Genomic DNA, 15,068 nt, shown 5'->3' on the forward strand with positions numbered 1-15,068 from the left:
GCTAACTACTATTATGTGACGTCACTGCGGACACACACACACACACACACACACACACACATATATATATTCTGCCTAGCAAACGGGCGTTGTTCCGTTGTTTGCTTCGCGGGAGCGTGTTTACCGAGTCATTGCCCGGAAGCAGTCCTGGTAAATCCGCCCATCTTGCGGTCGTTGCGTAGTAACATCTCTACACGCTACAATATTTTCTGCTGCTTTTGGGTCAAAGTGTCCTCTTGTCGCCTATTACTGCTAATTTTTTTGGCCTACTCTTCGACACTGAACATGGAGGCGGTATCTTCGACGAAACGTCGGATTCTCTGCTAACTACACAGCGTTGGAACTCAGACTACCACACTTTCCAACGTTACAATTTTATTGTTTCAGGTTTCGGATAAATGCGTTGGAGAGACTGATACACATCGCAGAGTCCTTCGCATGGGAAGACGTGCCGACCAGAGATCCTGAAACAGGTTCCCTGACAATGGCTGGATGGATCCCACGAATAGAGACCATCACTCGGCGTTTAATCAACCTAACTATAACTTTCCACTTCAGCTATGTCCTGATGAAGAGACTTGTTTCGACAAATCCTCGACTTTCGTACAACAGTTGGTATCCTTTCGATACGTCTCACGCCGTTGTATTCGAGCTCGTTAACGCCTCGCAGGTGACGTAGAATTCCAAATGCTACTTACTCCTGAAAAACTTGTTCGTACGAGGGCGAGTCAGTAAATTGGTGACAAAAGGAAGTAAAACAGCTCTAATGGATGTAATAGGTTTTCTATTTGTATCACTAGGTAGCAGCAAAGTCCATCTTCATGACAGTCTAGGTGGCAGATTCGCATGCTCATGTTCAGAGGCTGGTTTCAGTAGATAAAATGGCGACCGTGCTTGAGGGGTATACTACCGAAGAGCAGCGCTCTTTTGCTTGTCTTGTGGGCAAAAAATTTAATGCAAAGATATTCATAAAGAAATATTTCCTGTTTAAGGTGGGAGCTGTTTGTCGCGGAAACCGGTTCACAAGTGGATCGAGAAATTCTCTCGAGTGTAGCAGAAAATGCCCGATAAGGTGTGGAACTGGCTGAGACAAGAGACAAAATAATTCTGTGGTGTGGTTTTCGACACAGTGGTAAAGCTATCGGACAAGTGTATCAATGGTTGTTGTAGATATATCGAGAAATATTTTTTTTTCGGTTTCAAATATCACGTGTTTTTAAGATTTATATGAATTTGTTACCCATTTAATGACTCTCCTTGGTAGTTACAAACTCGCAATTTCATGCAGGGCCCGGCTTCAGGAGGAGTAACCGGGACTGTCGCCTCGGAACCTACACAAAAGAGGAATAATTTCCGTAGAAATTATTAAGACATCTACTTCTCTAAAATCACGAAAGCTTAATTTATATCTTTAGTTATTCCGAAATTAAAAATAACATAACCTAGATTGTTACTACTGATAAAAGCTTGCACATTCTGTTTGTCCGGGTGCCGCACAATTTTAAATCCGGCCTTAATTCGCTGTGTATTTACAATATAGTGAAGTTCAAATTCTTATGTCCTCTTCCGAAACGCAACATAAGATATTTCACGGCTTCACTTGGTGCATAAAAATGCATAAAAAATATGAAAACATACATGAAATTATGCCTTTCACCCCGTACCACTCCATAAATAACGAACTATCCCTATCCCCAAGGTCTCGATACAGTCAGATCTTAGCTTCTTAAGGCGGCGACTGTAAAGTATACTGTGTTCTGGGGGATAACACCGCGTAGCCTGGTATAAATTAATTGACATATTGTAGGATAGAACAAGTTCCTGCACAACGTCAGTAAATATATACCAGGCTACATTACATCACATTCCAGAAAGCAGAATAGTCTCCATAGATTTTTACCATTAAACAAGAAATGAATGTAGCCAAAGAAACAAACAATCAGCAGGACACATGAGGCAACTAATTTGCTGTTACATTCATGGATTTGAATCAAATTTTGTAACACTTTCAAATCTTTCTTTCATAAGAAAATATTGGGACCGAGACAAAAATGGGTACTTAGTATTCGCAAGTTTTTTGCAATAATGGTAAAGACATATGTTCTGAATTTCACAAAAAAGAAAACATATTTGTGGTACAAGAACCCAGAGGCATTAAGCATAAGTAACCACTGCAAAAACGGAAATTATTCCTAAAATTTTAATGCAGATTTTCCTTATGTGTATCCTTATACTCATTTAATATGATTGTATTTCTGACAGCTTCTGGCTAGCGTGGTATACACAATAATACTTCTGGGGTTCAACGGGCTATACGCCACGTTGGTATGCATCGCGTGCAGTCAGCTGGAGAAGCTGCGAGCGAACCTCCTGGATATCAGACAGGAACTCGACCCACCAGCGCAGGACTCGGGCGCTGAGACTGACACAGAGGAGGAAGGGACCCAAGTACACACTTCTCAGGATGTATACTGCCGCATGCAGCAGCAGCTCAGTGACTGTGTACGGCATCACCACGAAATTCTGAGGTGCACGTTGCTTTCGCTTAAGAAATATTGGTCGATATTTGTATTACCGCAGTATCAGAAGACAGTGCAGTACCCTTTAAAAGGTTAGGTGATTTGGGTCCCTTATTCTTGTTTCAGTTACGTTCGAGCGATGGAGGATACGCTGAATCCAATCATGACAATCATTTTTCTCCTAGATCTAGCTTCTCTATGTCTAGGCTCGTTTTCTATCGTCACGGTAAGCTAATAAAATATTAGAATTTGTTTGTTAAATGATAATTTCAAAATAATTTTTCAGTATATCCTTTTAGGATGTTGCATTAATGAAAGAAGTGATTAACTTCTTTTATATAGTTTTCTTAGGGGAAGAAGAATACCTGGAGCGAGAAACCAGCAGAAGCAGACTACAAATTGAGCTCGGTATAGCAAGTGTCACGTAACTTCGAACAAGGCCAAGAGTAACCTTGAATGCGCAGAAGACAATTTTCAGACAAGGGGGTGGAGGGTGTTAGAATTGACAGGAGGCCAGTGGAAGAACGAGTGTTAAGAAACCCCTCCCACCACAAGCAATGCGCGGGATTTGACTGGCAATGCGGGCCTTGTTCGAAGTTACGTGACACTGTCTATAGCAGCAGTTCTCGGTTTGCCGACTATTTCTGCTATTTTCTTGCTCGACTTAATCTTCAGCCTGATATGGAGGCGATGTGATCCTCTGAAACTTAAGGCTTTCTCCGACCTACACGTCTATAAGCCCGTACCCTTTATAGTCACCGCTGCGAGATCCTCAAATCAAACATTGCAGAATTGCAGTTGTGAAATCTAACTGAAAGGACATGCTTGTGATTCTGAGAGTCATGGGATATTACTAGCATTTGTTAATGTAGGATGGATAGAAACGGCTCAAGATAGGACCCAGGATCTTTACTTTTAATGGAGTGAAATTTTCTCTCCTGTAGATCGAATGTCAACTTCTCAAGATGGACCTTGCTCCGTGGGTTTAGTTGGTTGATAAGTCCTTAGATAGTTATATCGTGAGACCTGAGATTCTTATCTCAGTGAATATCAAGTCTGAGGTCTTCTGACGCCTCGAAATTTCGTAGATAAGCATCTGTGTTTAGAACAAATTATTTCCTCCATCGTTAGATGAAAGTTATTAGGATCGACGAATGCTACACACAGTATCATCTCCATAGAAATTCTGACGGCGGTGAATACCAGGATTACTCTTAGATCCTGAAGATGGCTGCAGGAGGTTTCTCCGAAACTTTAGTACCATCTATCAATCTACTGCATCACACTATAAATGGTCACGGTATTGAGTTAAGTATAAGTAAGAGACATGTGAAGATATCTATCCTGCATGTTAAAGATATGTTAGTCAGTTAAGGTTCCGATCACAGTGGCCGCGCGGTATGAGGCAGAAAATTCTTTCGCTCGCTCTACCACTGGGATCGTGGGTTCGAATCCCACTCTTGAAATGGATGTTTGGCTGTGATTATTCTGTATTTGTGTGTAAGTAGCAGCCTTTAAACAGGCTGATCTCCCTTCCAGGAAGTCCTACCGGCTGTCCAAAATTAAGAAACTGAAACAAGAGTTTCACGGATGCCCTCTGCTACAAGTGGGAGCAACAGGAATAGATAGATTAGATAGATAGATAGATAGATAGACAGACAGACAGACAGATAGATAGATAGATAGATAGATAGATAGATAGATAGATAGATAGATAGATAGATGCATCGAAGGACGGACGGACGGACGGACACAGAGATAGATAGACGACTAAAGTGGGTCCTGTTTAAAAAATCCAATTAATAACTAATTTTAAGCGCAGAAATATACTGGTCCAGTTTATGCGGAGAATAAATAAAACACTCATTCATTAAGTATTTACGTGTATATGCAGTGTGTTTGAAACTGAACGGAAGTGACTTATGTGAAATACTCGTAGAATATCAGATAACTGGATAAAAATTCCAAAGGCACGTAAGTAGTACGTGCTACTATATATAGAGATATCTCGAAACGATTGAGTTAGGCAAATATTACAGATAACACAAAGGGCGTATCTCATGACTTTCTATAATTTTCACTTTATATAAAGTGAAGGGCTACGGGCTGGAGAGCCCGAGTTCGATTCCCGGCAATGCAAGTTTTTTCTGTTTTCCATAGCTTCCACACCGGATCTTGGGCCACTCAGTTTCGTATACAATTGGTACCGGTGGCTCTTTCCCTGGGGCAAAACGGCCGGGGTGTAAAATTGACCTCCCATTTCCATCTAGTATCGACGTCAAGAGTAGTGTAACTATACTTCCACTTCCCCATTCGTCTTAGTGGGATAGTGCTTAAATAATTAAGCACAGGGCAATTTTACCTTTACATAAAGTGAATGCATGCCGGTCACAATAGCCGAGCGGTCTAAGGCATGCACTCTCTTCGCTCGCTCGGAAACCGGGATCGTGGGTTCGAATCCCACTCAGGGCATGGATGTTTGTGTGCGTTTTTCTGTGTTTGTCTACGGATAGAGGCCTTGCGACGAGCTGATCACTCGCCCAAGGAGTCCTACCGAATGTGTAAGATCTAGTAAACCGAAGTGAAACGGAGAGTTTCATGGAGGTAGGCCTAGGCCAAAATTGGGGCTGTAGCACCACAGAAAAAAAAAGTGAATGCATAGCGCTCAGAAATGCTATATTCAGATGTATAAGAAGTAGACTAAGGATCTTAGGCGAAATAAAGTGAATAAAATTTGCTCATGATTATACTAAGAGAGCCGGTCACGCTAGCCGAGAGATATAAGGCATTAACTGTCTTCGCTCTCTCGGAAACCGGGACTGTGAGTTCGAATCCCACACGAGTCATGGATGTTTTGTGTGTGTATGCGTTTATTCTGTGTTCGTGTTGTCCTGTGTTTAGGCAGAGGCCTTGCGACAAACTGATCACCCGTCCAAGGGGTCCTACCTTCTGTAAAATAATCATGAAACTGAGAAATCAGCCCTGTGCTCCGAAGTGAGAGCAAGAGGAGAGAGATTATGAACCAAGCATCACGTTACCTCAACATCTGTGAAGTGATAGTATGAAAGATTACTAAAGCCGTCCACTGTGACTGATAAATGTTTTGTTTTGTAATCTTTCATCTTTTATATGTTTCGATCGGGGCAACCTCCTTACTGTTCAAACAAGGGAACCACGATATAGTGTACACTCATCTGCCTTTAAAGAGAGGCAATATGAAATACACGAAACAAACTGGTTCTAGATTTTAAAAAATGTTAAACCATGTAAGATTTGAGGCTTTCACGGCGGTGACTATGAAGAAAGCATTCTTCTGGGATTTTGCACAGTGTATATGTGGTGTTAACCGACGTTCCTCCGAAACGTCGGTTAACACCACATATACACGGTGCAAAATCCCAGAAGACTGCTTTCTTCATGTTAAACCATACTTGTAAATACACTAATTATAATAATTTATATATGTTTTAATAAATTCATGCACATCTCCGAAATTGTTAAAGGATGATATTTTATATTTATGATATTGTAACAATAGTGTCCACATGTATTGATAATGTCCTTCTGAAGGCTCTCGCTCCGACCGAAACATGTAAAGGATGAAAGATTAGAGAAAACAACATTCATCAATCACATTGGACGGCGTTAGAAATCTTTTATACTATTAACAGTGTGACGGACCAGGCTGAACCAAGTCAAAGTATGTAAAGTGAATCTAAACAAGGACATAAGTCTCAATTATGTCTCAGAATAGGTACTCTTAAATTTGATTAAAATTTAATTAATTAAAATTTGAACTTAAATATGATAATGATACTATATCATAGGTTAATAACTCTCATCGGAAAATGGATCAGCGTTAATGGCAAACTTTTGCCTAGAGGACAGCAATTTCTTTTTTGTGTAAATGAACTTTCTATACCGACCGATTTACCACCGCTTCTCGGCGAAGTTGGTGCCTACTTTTTACGGATAGAGGGTGTCACGTGGTCAGTGCAATGGATCCCCACGGCCGTTAATCTCAGTTTTCTAGTCCGGAGCCGCTATTTCCTTGAAATACCTCCTCAGCTATCGTCACAAGGCTGAGTGGACCCCGTTCGAGACCCATGAATTCTCAGAAAATCTGGTAGTGCCGGAAGTCGAAACCGGGACCTCTGGATCTGTAGGTCTGTATTATTTTTTTTTAATTCACTTTAGTGGGGGGGGTGGAGTCCAACTGGGTCCACTCGGCACGGCGGCCACTGATTGGCGTATTGTAGCCTGCCCCGGGTGATTATGATGATGGAGAATTTGGTGGAATGAAGATTGACAGGAGAAACCGAAGTACTCGGAGAAAACCCGCCCCAGCGCCACTTTGTCCACCACAAATCCCACTTGACCAGACCCGAGTCAATGACATTTTAAAATAAAGGAGAGACTGTGAACGGTTTGTCTTACATTACAGATAAATCAATGCAGCAGAAGGCTGAAATATATTATTACTTTCATTGAAAGTTTCTGTTATGTTTCTCTTGGCAGAGTTGGGGGAACTACGTTCAGATGTCTCAAGGTATCGTGACGTATGCACTGCTGTTGTTAGTGCTGGCAATATACTGTTGGTTTGGACACGAACTCACGTATCAGGTAACAGGATTAAACCACCCAATAATTCGTATAAAATAAGAAAACTGTAATTTCATAAACATACCTGGCGCTGGAATAAATCACTTAGCCGGCGATATCACGATGTAAACTTCTCAAAAAAGAATGATCGGTTACATAAAAAATGTTTAAAATTAGCTGTTATCGATAATATCATTTCCGCGTGTTTCTAAACCTAAAAGAGTTTTCGTCTTAATGTGTCAGTCAGATTGAAAATTCGTTTTCACAAAAAAGAACATCAGAGTTTCTCTAATAATTACTTTACTGGAGATGCTATTCCTTCGCCAGATGTGGAACACCCATTGATACTTTAATGGCTTCAAAAATCGCCTGATATTACGTAAAAATATTCAGAGATTTGATATAAATTGAGCATATTTATAAACATATTCTACGATCATATTAAGACATTGATATGGAAATCCCAAATTAATTTTACATACTGTCAGCGTCCTCCTTTCTTTCTTTCTTTCTTTCTTTGTACTTATGTGCCGGCTTCGGTAGACCACTGGACTCATATCAGGATCCTGTTACGGCAATAACTGAGGCAACCGGAAACTGCACATTTAATAGAAATTTTAAATTTCATAGAGGATGTTTAATTGAACACACGGCAATTTTGTTTCATAGGGCCGTCTACTCAAGGTATGGGGCACCATCAAATTAATTTTCAGCCTATTTTTCATATTTTTAGGAAATAAAAGTATGCTCTTTTCGGTATATCACCTTTAAGAACTTTTCAATTCCATAACTAATCTTTATGAAACTTTGTATGTATGTCACGACACCTGACCCAATTACATTTTGTGAATTGTTTCAGTCAGTGTCGTGATGTTTCAGGTGGAGAAAGTGCGAGACGGCGCCTGGGGATGCGACTGGGTCGGAACTCCCGTTGCCTTCCAGAAGGGCATCAGATTAATTATAGCAGCAGCCAACAAGGAGTTCACTCTCACAGCCGGAAAGTTCGTGCCAGTGGCCATCCGGACCATGGTCAATGTAAGCCTGAAACTTCCTAATCCATGGACTCAAGTAACTACGTGGACGGTTTAGTGATGTTGATTAATAGATAAAATTTGTTCTTGTATACAGAAAGCAAAAGAAATTCGGATCTTATCTCAAGATACAGGTACATAACAGATGCCTTTAAGTTGAAATGACGTAGACATTAGTTTTACGTTCGGTACCGTCGCCTCATGAATATTTTCGTGTTTCGGAACCACCGCAGCATTGCTTAAACACATCACTTGCGATACTATTCGTAACATCTTAACGAAGCTGATGTCATCCTCCTGCTTCTGTTTGTGACATAAACACCGACGCCTCAGGACACAGATATCTGTTTCTTATCGTTACTTTAAATCCCAATTTTGCACTTCTGTTGTGAAGTACCTTGACACCAACATGAATTTCATGCTTCCTTCGTAACGTTTAGTGACGTAAACGTCAGTTTTGCGCTTAAGTTATCTATCTATCTATCTATCTATCTATCTATCTATCTATCTATCTATCTATCTATCTGTTTGTTTAATCTACCTATGAACCCACATGCTCACCTACCTTTTTTTATTACTAGATGGGTGGGACTAAGTCCCTTGTACTGCGGCCACTTCTGGCCTATTGTACCAGCCCCAAATGATAGGTGAGGGTGATTGTGGAACAACTGATGCAATGAAGATTAGCAGGGGAAACCGAAGTACTCGGAGAAAACCTGCCCCAGAGCCACTTTGTCCACCACAAATCCCACTTGACCAGACCCGGGATCGAACCCGGTTCGCCGCGGTGGGAAGCCAGCGACTAACCGCTTGAGCTATGGCGCGGCCTCGCACACCTACCTACTTACCTACATGCCTACCTCTCTACGTACGCATCCATCCATCCATCCATCTATTGTCACGTGTAGGATGATAGGTGCGACAAAATTGACGGGTTCTATTTCAGATGTTTGGATTTATTAGCACCTTGTTACACTCCCTCTTAATCACACTTAATCTAGAGCGCTATCGCCGATTCCACACTTTATAATTCACTTTTACACACTCACACTTGCCCTCTCCTCTTAATGCAATTAAAACACAGGAACAAGCCCTTCAAATCACTCCGAATGTTACACATGAATAACGTCTTCTAATCACACGACGAACTTTCTCACTGTCACTTAAACACTGAAATCTCTTTTCTCTGTAACGGTCGTTATATAACCTCCGCACCAAACACACATAAAAGAGGTTCTATTTTTTGAGACGAGTGTGTACCGCGACGTTGCATAGCAACGCTCGCGGCATGGATTCCATAGAGAGCCAGTCACGTGATAACCATCTCGCCAGCCCATTGGCGCGCTGGCTGTTGTCCAGCCATCCATTCTATTGTTGAGTGCGTTTACGCAACTGAAGGTTGTTTACAGATCGTTGCCTAGAAACGCTCTGGCCATCCAAACTATACTATTTATGGCTCTACAGCCCTTTGTTGTACCTTTACCCGTTCTCTCAGTTTCTTCAACTCTTACACAGTCGGTAGAACTCCACGGACGGGGGATCAACACGTTGCAAGGCCCTACCTACACCCAGGACAGCAGAAACACAGAATAAACGCAAACAGATATGTATGTCTCGAGTGAGATTCGAACCCAGAGCCCCAATATTTGAGTTAGCGAAGACAGTTCAGGCCTTAGACCGCGCTGCCACTGTGATCGGCTTTAAGATGCAGATACTAACCTCAGTTTTCAATACTGCCATCTTGTGGACCAGATATTAAATTCAAATTTTGATTGTGACGACTCATGGTAAAGGCATAAGTCCTGCCCACTTATAAAAACGAATACTGAGGTGAAAGCTCAGTGCCATTGCCCTAGAAGTGGGCCGTGTTTATGGAGCTGTTGCCTCGCAACGCGTTGATCAGATCCGTTAAAATATTATTTATTTTATGAATCTGAAATATTTTGATTTTAAAGAGATTAAAGCTGACAAAACTGTTTTTATACACACACAAACTCAAGAACGGGGGCAGAATGAACTTTTCGCAAGCTGATGGAGGCTTCGTTGTTGGGAACACTGCAGTATCCTGTTATTTTCATTGTTCTTGCAGATGGTCAACCAGAGCGTGTCCTACTTTATGTTCCTGATGAAAGTTAAGGACAGCATCGAGCACGGAGAAGTTAACTAAACCAATATTAAACACTTGACACTAACAGGAAGCAATGATGTCTAGACTACTGAAGAATTTCACATATTATTCTATTATTTATACTCGTATATATATGCAGAATATTTGGTGGATTTTCAATTCTATGATTTTGAAGTAAGCTTATAGAACTTTAATGGGAATCTTGAACCCGTACAACGCGAACTTATAGAGTGAAACTGGGAGCTACTTTGATCAGTGGAGGGATCTAGGACGATATGTGAAGGATGCAGCTAAAGACATTTCTGTCAATTTGTTCCATGATTCAGAATAATGCGCTGTTCCGCGTTAATACAAAAGAAGATAGCGAAATTTGCATGGATATAAGATACAGTGTGTGATGATGAGTTCTAGGTAATAACTTGCTTTACTTGTTTACTCATGGAGCTGAGCCCTTCTGGAGGAGCCGCCAATTCGGCAGCTACTCAAGAATTTCCCAGCATTTTACGGAACCCGAAGGCTCATTACCGTGTTCACAAGCGTCCTCCACTGGTCCCTATCCTGAGCCAGATCCATTCAATCCATACTATCCAATCCTATCTCTCTAAGATCCATTCTAATATTGTCCAACGCCTTGGTTTTCCCTTTGGTCTCTTTCCTTCTGGCTTTCCCACCAATATATTATACGCATTCCTCGTCTACTCCATTGGTGCTACATGACCTGCCCACCTCATCCTCCTTGACTTGAGCATTCTAATTATACTTGGAGAAGAGTACAAGTTATGAAGCTCATCATTATGCAGTTTTCTCCAACCTCCTGTCACTTCATCTCTCTTCGGTCCAAATATTCTCCTCAACACCCTGTTCTCAAACACCCTCAGTCTATGTTCCTCCCTTAATGTAAGAGACCAAGTTTCACACCCATACAGAACCACAGGAAAAATTATAATTTTGTATATTGTAATTTTTATGTTTTTGGACAAAAGGCTCTGGACTGAATGGTAGAAAGCATTACCCGAGTTCAATCGCCTCTTAATTTCCTCCTGAATCAGGTAATAACGGTTAATGGAATCTATAAATTTCCTGTCTGTGTTTATTTTGTATATGATGGGAGAAGCTCTAAATATTTATTAAAAAATTATATATTTAGTCATTATAAACAATAGTGCTGTGACAGTCCAAACATGTTACAGTTCTCTGTGGATTCTATTGTCCTCTTTAGTCATTTCGGAAGTGTGACTGGTTTATTGGCGAGACCGATTTAGTACCGAGTTATGACTTGTTTTTCGTATCTGGACAGAAAACAACTGCCTTGATTTTCTTTACATTCAGTTAGAGTGACCGGAAAGGGCAAGGTCACCACGGGAGGCAATTCTGTAATTTTCTGAAAATGTGAATATTATTTTTGTCGACAAGTGTAGCTGTCATAAAGTGTCTTCGAAAGGGTGTAGCTGGACCCTAGACTGAAGAATGTAACCGCTTTCATATATGGGGTTCCGAGTTGTGTATCTCGGGAACTGCTTTATTCTCAAAAGTCGTTATGTGATTGGCCTGTGTTGATTGCATAATGATGTTGGCTAGTAAAATCAAACAACTAGAGATGTCAATTCAAATCCTTCTGGTGGATGAAACGATGCTCCCTCAAATGCTTGTTTTGGGGGACTTGGCATTTTGAATTAATCGGAGTAATATGTGATTCGGCTGCGCCCCTCATGTTTCCCTAAATTCAGCAGTACATCATTTTGGATCGTAAAATTTTGATGATATTAAGGGGTCATATTACTCCGTGCTCGCAAAGGAAGGTGTAATATTTCATTTTGAGTAAATAAACATTTTATGAACAGTGGAAGTCATTGTGTCGTTGATTTCGAGCAGTGGACTGACTTTTAGGTTACAGCTACCGGTCGCCTCAGTCACTGCCATGACACGAACCTGAAAAGAGTTAAGTAATCTACCGAAACAGACACAAGTACAAAGGAAGGAAGAAGGAAGGTTACGGTGTTTATCACAATTAAAAATACAAATAAACGTTCCTTTATTGCTTTTTACATTTTCTGACAAGTATGACGGATAATCAGGTTCTGAAGTGAATATCTGCTGACCTAGTTTGAGTTGATCCCTCACAGCTCAGTGAACATGCTTTAGCCTTCGTAACACCTGCAGTTTCTCGTGAGAGTTCAGTAGCAAAGTACCTGAAAACTTTCTACAAAATTATCATCCTACAAACAGAATAAATAAAATTTAAAACAAATTGAAGTTAGAAAGTTACGAACATTTAGCATATATATAAATATTCAGATTTCTATGGATATTTACATTATTTTTAATGAATGTTTGTTGAAAAAGAATAAAACATCAGGCGGCATAAACCCGGACAATAATTTGAGATTATTTAAAGGGGTGCCTAAACCCCTCATAATATTGGAAGATTTTAGAAGCCTACTGTAAAAGGTAAAGTTGTTTTTGTGCTTAACTAATTAAGCACTATTCTATGAAGGCGTATGGTGGAGTTGATATATACTCGTACTTGCTCATTTTCTTGGCCTCGCCACTAGCTGGAGGTGAGTGGTCAGCTTCGCTCCCCGACAGCTTTACTTCCGGGGAAAGAGCCCCCATACCCATTGGATAGGAGGTAGGGTGGACCCCAGTTTCGGTCTGGATGACATGGAGAAGAAAAGATTCTTGACCTTACCGGAACTCAAACTACGACCCCTCGGTTGTCCAGCCCGTAGTCAGTTGCTATACCGACTACAATATCCCGGCTCCTAGGAGCCCGCGTTAGTGTCAGTAAAAATTACTTTTTTCTGGACTGTTACGCTGTAAATGTGGAAGATCGTTACTGATTTTTGGAGCAACCTTTTACTTCAATTTTATGGTCTTAATCGTATAAGTGGCAGTTTCCTCCGAAAGTTGGTAAGACTCTATAGAAATTTTCGACGTCACATATAAGAGTATGGTAATAGTCGCTTTGAATTCGTGCTTGAAACTTAAAGTGCCGACACTGAAAAATGAGTCACGTGAACATATTCTCTGGCGATGGAAGGGAAATCGTTAATCACTGTAAGATTAAGAAATAAACATGAAGATATCTGGAATTGGTCACACATTGTTCATAATGCACAAAAACTAATAATGCAACTATCATGAAACGCGAAAACACTTTCTCTGGAAGTGTTGGTGTAGATGGCGCTGATATCCCAGAAGAGAAAGAGGAAACACATAAAGACAATAAAGAAAGAAAAGGAGAAATGCAATTGGTTAAAGCAATTTCAAGAGACCGGTAGTGCTCTGCACCGAAAACGAAAGGAAGACCGAGCATTTCGCAGGAAGATATCGATAGAAACCAGGAAGCTTGGACATCTTACGTGCCATGAAAGGTGAGCGTGTTGAAGTTGTTCAGCATTATGCAGCATTGATTCTATGAGTAATAAAACTTTTTGAGTTACACTTTTATATTGCATCAGCGGTTTTATTTTGATATTTCCAGCTTGGAAATTACAGGCACAGAAACCCCTACAATAGTTTAGAATCGCCCTTTGCTCACGCCTTTGCTCTGGATCTCAGTGAACGTGATAAACGTTGCGCTCATGGAATGGAACTCAACTTAAGGGAAGATTTCGCTGCATGAGCCATATGTCCATTATTGCAGTAAATTTCACATTAATATCTATATCATTATGAAACCTGCAGTCACTCTGCGAATTAAACAGAAATACTGTCACGTGTTAGTGACTAGACACGGGATTTGAATTGGTAATTGGATTTGTTGAACACTTACCAATCGTAACTGAAAGTAATTATAATGCTCGCATTAGAACACTCTATTCTTCACTACAGCATTCGCTAAATCCTATCTATCTCCATTAACAGCTTTTCACTAGTCGTTCCCTGGATACGACTTCTAACAGCAGGGATTCTGCAAACTTCATCCAAGTCTTCTACAATCGTAATGAAATTTATATTTATGGCCTCTAATATGGATCCACATTAATAATACAATTCAATATTCGTGTACGTTTCATGAATATTTGCCTGATAGTGATCCAGCTGGATCGAAACTTCTAACAAATGTACAAATAAATAAATATTAGTATACATTAATAGTTAGTTGTTTACTACGAATTTGTTATATTGACAGTTATATAATAATATAATACAGTAGTACACAAGAAGTTGCAAACGATAAAGCTATTTCATGTTAGTCATGTACATCGCGTAAACAAATTCACGAACAAAAGAAAAATAAAGTTATTAAATTGTAAAGATAATATTTATTTTAATAGAACATGTTTAGAACGAAACACCAAATAATGTACATATAAAAAAGATGCCACAAAATAAGTCCATAGCGAAACACACGGAATTGAAAATACATATAGAAAATGAAATAAAATTGTGGTATGCGAAAAGGAACCTAACTACAATCCTGCACTCTTTACACCCCCAAAATGCAACTGAATGGGGTGACATGTGGGACTAAATAAATCAAAATATTTCACGCAAATTAGAACAAAAGAGGAATGAAGTTCACTTGGCACATAAATAATAAAGATTTGAATTTATTATTATTATTATTACTATTATTATAGTATGTTTCATTGCTTAGTTCTCAATGACAACTTGGATTTAGGTTAATGAAATTAATATTATTAATATTTGTTTGTTTACTTGACTGCATTATTGATTTATGTTAATGAAATTATTATTATTATTGTTTGTTTGTTTGTTTCCTTGTCTCGAGTATTTTCTTGTAATTTGTCTTTGACTTTGTGTTGTGATTGTCCATAATGT

The 15,068-nt window shown here is 39.9% G+C and overlaps 1 protein-coding gene across 1 annotated transcript; it reads left to right on the forward strand.

Annotated features, from left to right (window-relative positions):
• Window positions 1–407: 407 nt before the first annotated feature.
• On the forward strand, window positions 408–10,346 carry LOC111863734 (odorant receptor 4). Its single transcript, XM_033751188.1, has 6 exons — window positions 408–670; window positions 2,263–2,528; window positions 2,646–2,745; window positions 7,038–7,142; window positions 8,001–8,156; window positions 10,242–10,346. Exons 1-6 carry the CDS (start codon window positions 485–487, stop codon window positions 10,317–10,319), a joined length of 891 nt encoding a protein of 296 aa, XP_033607079.1. The 5' UTR covers window positions 408–484; the 3' UTR covers window positions 10,320–10,346.
• The last annotated feature ends 4,722 nt before the right edge of the window (window positions 10,347–15,068 follow it).

The sequence above is a fragment of the Cryptotermes secundus genome, unplaced genomic scaffold (genome assembly GCF_002891405.2).
Source record: "Cryptotermes secundus unplaced genomic scaffold, Csec_1.0 scaffold556, whole genome shotgun sequence".
In the NCBI taxonomy this organism is placed as follows: Eukaryota; Metazoa; Arthropoda; class Insecta; order Blattodea; family Kalotermitidae; genus Cryptotermes; species Cryptotermes secundus.